General features: G+C 45.9%; 1 protein-coding gene across 1 annotated transcript in view; it reads right to left on the bottom strand.

Moving 5' to 3' along the window:
* pcif1 (phosphorylated CTD interacting factor 1) overlaps window positions 1–3,590 on the bottom strand; it is a gene marked incomplete in the record, with an annotated part of 30,854 nt that overhangs the window by 14,486 nt on the left and 12,778 nt on the right. Inside the window, 6 exon segments of the mRNA XM_014027659.1 lie at window positions 75–259; window positions 353–439; window positions 956–1,125; window positions 1,365–1,524; window positions 2,596–2,695; window positions 2,794–2,877. Coding sequence (XP_013883113.1) covers window positions 75–259; window positions 353–439; window positions 956–1,125; window positions 1,365–1,524; window positions 2,596–2,695; window positions 2,794–2,877 — 786 coding nt within the window.

Raw genomic sequence — 3,590 nt, 5'->3', positions numbered from 1 at the left:
ATGTCTATCACCTGTCAACAGGTAAAGCTCACCCTCTGGAACATGTCTATCACCTGTCAACAGGTAAAGCTCACCCTCTGGAACCGAAGAAGCTGTCGATGTCAGGGAAGGCGGAGCAGAACTGCTTGAAGTAGCAGTTGAGCGGTGAGGCGAAACACTCGAAGGTAACACCGAACTGACGATTGAGCGCCTCGAACACAGACACCGGCAGCGCCCCCTGCAGGCCTGTCCCTTCATTAGCGCTGCTGCCAAACATCACCTGGACACACACAAACAGGTGTACCTGGTTTCCTCTCAGCCTCCAGCACAGACACAGAAACAGAAAGGTAGCTGGCCAACAGAATCAGCAGACCTGGTATCTCTTCAGAAGGCACCAGACTCTGGACAGGAACTTCTCGAAGCGAGGATCGTCTATACAGCTGTACCTGTACAGGAGCTCCTGCAACACACAGGTGAGTCAGGGTAACAGGTGAGTCAGGGTAACAGGTGAGTCAGGGTAACAGGAGAGTCAGGGTAACAGGTGAGTCAGTGGAAACAGGTGAGGCAGGGGTAACAGGTGAGGCAGGGGTAACAGGTGAGTCAATGGAAACAGGTGAGTCAGTGGAAACAGGTGAGTCAGTGGAACAGGTGAGTCAGGGTAACAGGTGAGTCAGGGTAACAGGTGAGTCAGGGTAACAGGTGAGGCAGTGGAAACAGGTGAGGCAGGGGTAACAGGTGAGTCAGGGGAAACAGGTGAGTCAGGGTAACAGGTGAGTCAGTGGAAACAGGTGAGTCAGGGGAAACAGGTGAGTCAGGGTAACAGGTGAGTCAGGGGAAACAGGTGAGTCAGATGAAACAGGTGAGTCAGGAGAAACAGGTGAGTCAGATGAAACAGGTGAGTCAGGGTAACAGGTGGGCACCAACAGGTGAGGTCACTGTGGTCAGAGCCTGTCAGTAATCAGATTACTGGACTAACCAGCTTGCTGAAGTGTCCTCTGTTGACTTTCACCATCTCTCCTTTGAAGCGGAGACAGGCCATGTCGTTCTCAAAGTGCAGTTCCACCCGGGGGAGGGTAGGCGTCGACATCGTTAGACGAACAGGGTAACAGTAAACAAGGCGGGGCTGCGGCGGCGACGCACACACCTCTGTACAGCAGAACACAGGTAAACAACACAAGCAGTTAATGAAACGCTGCAGCAAGCGCAGGTGTGTCTGTGTACCTGTGGGTGTGTGTGTACCTGTGAGTGGGTCCTGCAGTAGGCTCAGGTGTGTCTGTGTACCTGTGGGTGTGTCCTGCAGTAGGCTCAGGTGTGTCTGTGTACCTGTGGGTGTGTCCTGCAGTAGGCTCAGTTGTGTCTGTGTACCTGTGGGTGTGTCGGTTTACCTGTGGGCGGGTCCTGCAGCAGGCTCAGGTGTGTCTGTCGCAGGCGGCGGCTGTATTCAGCTGACAGCTGGTAGATCTTGGAGCAGATTCCCTCCACAGAGTCTTTAGCCACAGCAGCAACATGAGGTCCACACTGCTGCCTCAGGTGTTCCAGGCGTTCCTGTGAACACAGGTGAGATAACAGTCTGCACATAAGGGGCGTGTCTCACAAACAACAGCGGAGGAGGTTACTGGACTGAATCCCAGCCAGAGACCTTTCTGGATAGAGTTTGCATGTTCTCTCCATGCATGTGTGGGTTTTCTCTTGGTGCTCTGGTTTCCCTCACAGACCAACAACATGCACTTCAGTCCAGCCAGTTCCTCTTAGATGGTCCTGGATCCAGACTAAAGTCTGGAGGTGATCGGACCCAAAACTCTGGAATGATTTACATCTTAGTGTTCAGACTGTTGGGACTTTTAAATCTCTACTTAAAACTCACTTTTACTCCCTGACTTTCATTCTGCTAGAGTTTGAGATTCTTTTAATGATAATGTTTTTAATGTTTTTAATTATTTTATTTTCTACATTTATGTGTTGCTCAATTGTTTTATTCATTTGGCTTAGTTGTGAAGCACTTTGGCCAAATTCTGTTGTTTTTATGTGCTTTATAAATAACACTGATATGACCGTTAGGCTACCTGATAACTTGAGTTTGTTTGTCTCCATGTGTTACAAAAATATTTAGAAATATACATTTTCTTTTTACTGTTCTTTAACCAGGTAAGACCCATTGAGATCTCAGCTCTCTTCTTCAAGGGAGGCCTGAAGGTAACATCTTCTACATGTTTTTAGTGCTGGGGAACCACAGTACCTGGAGAAAACCCACACAAGCACGAGGAGAACATGTAAACTCCACACAGAAAGACCCCAGGTCTGAACCGGGAATCAAACCCAAGACCTTCTTGCTGTGAGGCATCGGTGCTAACCACTGATCCATCGTGTTGCAATTCTATAAAGGATATATTTGATAGGACATTCATACTGCATGTAACATACACCATCGAACCACTGAAGAAGCCTTCTTGTGACCTTTGAGACCCGGCAGAACCCTGATACAAACTAACGTCAGAACTCCAGGACACTGATCAGAAACAGGCTGTTTTTATGGTGTTTGACGCAGCACTTCATGCTGACTGTGTTTCTGTTCAGCTGCAGCTCAACACTTCCTGCTCTGTTTAAACTGGACCTTACCATGTAGTCCTCCTTACTGGCTGAGTGATCTCTGCGCAGCCAGTTCATGGTGTCCTCTGCGTTCCACTTCACCACCTTCCTGCTCTCTGGACTCACATTTCTGCAGGACAAAGGTCAAAGTTACACACACACACACACACACACACACACACACACACACACACACACACACACACACACAGGTCTGCTGCTACCCACCTGGAGTCAATCATTCTCTTGGCAGCTTCAGCGTATTTAAACAGCAGCTTCCGGGCCTCCTCTTTGTACTTAATGCGAGACAACCTGAGACACGGATCAATAGATAATCAATACAGGATCAATAACACAGCTGCAGCTGTGTTTTCACATCTGTTCACATTTAAATCATGTTTTAGTCTTTATGTTCCAACCATTGATATATATTACTGGAGTGGGCGTGGCTAGCGTGTTGCTAGCTACACTGACGTGCACACACTGGAGCTCTGTTCTTCACTGAGGAGCCTCAACACAATGAATGGAGCTCAATGCACTGTGAGGTGTCTTCCCGATGAAAAACTCTTATAACTTCATTATTTCTTGATCCATTTTTACAAAATATGGTTCCAAATAAAGCTGAGCAAATTGTGAATTTTATATTTATGGAAATTTAAAATAGATAACTAATTTAAATGACTAAAACAGTGGCTTTAACTGAGTATTTTGCATTTCACAGGTGTTTTTTCTTCCAAATCAATGAGTTCTGACCAGCTGGATATTCACATATTTATTAATCAGAACTGAGTCTTAGACATCTAAAATAATAAAATTTATCTTTCAAGTATTTATACAGTATATGTGTGTGTGTATATTAGGGCTGCAACAAAACAGAAAATTCACAATTCAGTTCGGTTCAATTTTTTGTCTCAAGGGTCCATGCCCTTTTTACCTTCTAATTTATTTAAATTAATTATGAACATTTGTTTGACCTCAAAAGTACAGTTTTTAAATTAAATGTTGCTGAAACAACAAGTTTCTCA

The sequence above is a fragment of the Austrofundulus limnaeus genome, unplaced genomic scaffold (assembly GCF_001266775.1).
Source record: "Austrofundulus limnaeus strain Quisiro unplaced genomic scaffold, Austrofundulus_limnaeus-1.0 Scaffold671, whole genome shotgun sequence".
Taxonomy (NCBI): Eukaryota; Metazoa; Chordata; class Actinopteri; order Cyprinodontiformes; family Rivulidae; genus Austrofundulus; species Austrofundulus limnaeus.
Note: the sequence above shows the minus strand (reverse complement) of the source record. Positions and strands in the feature narration are given on the sequence as shown.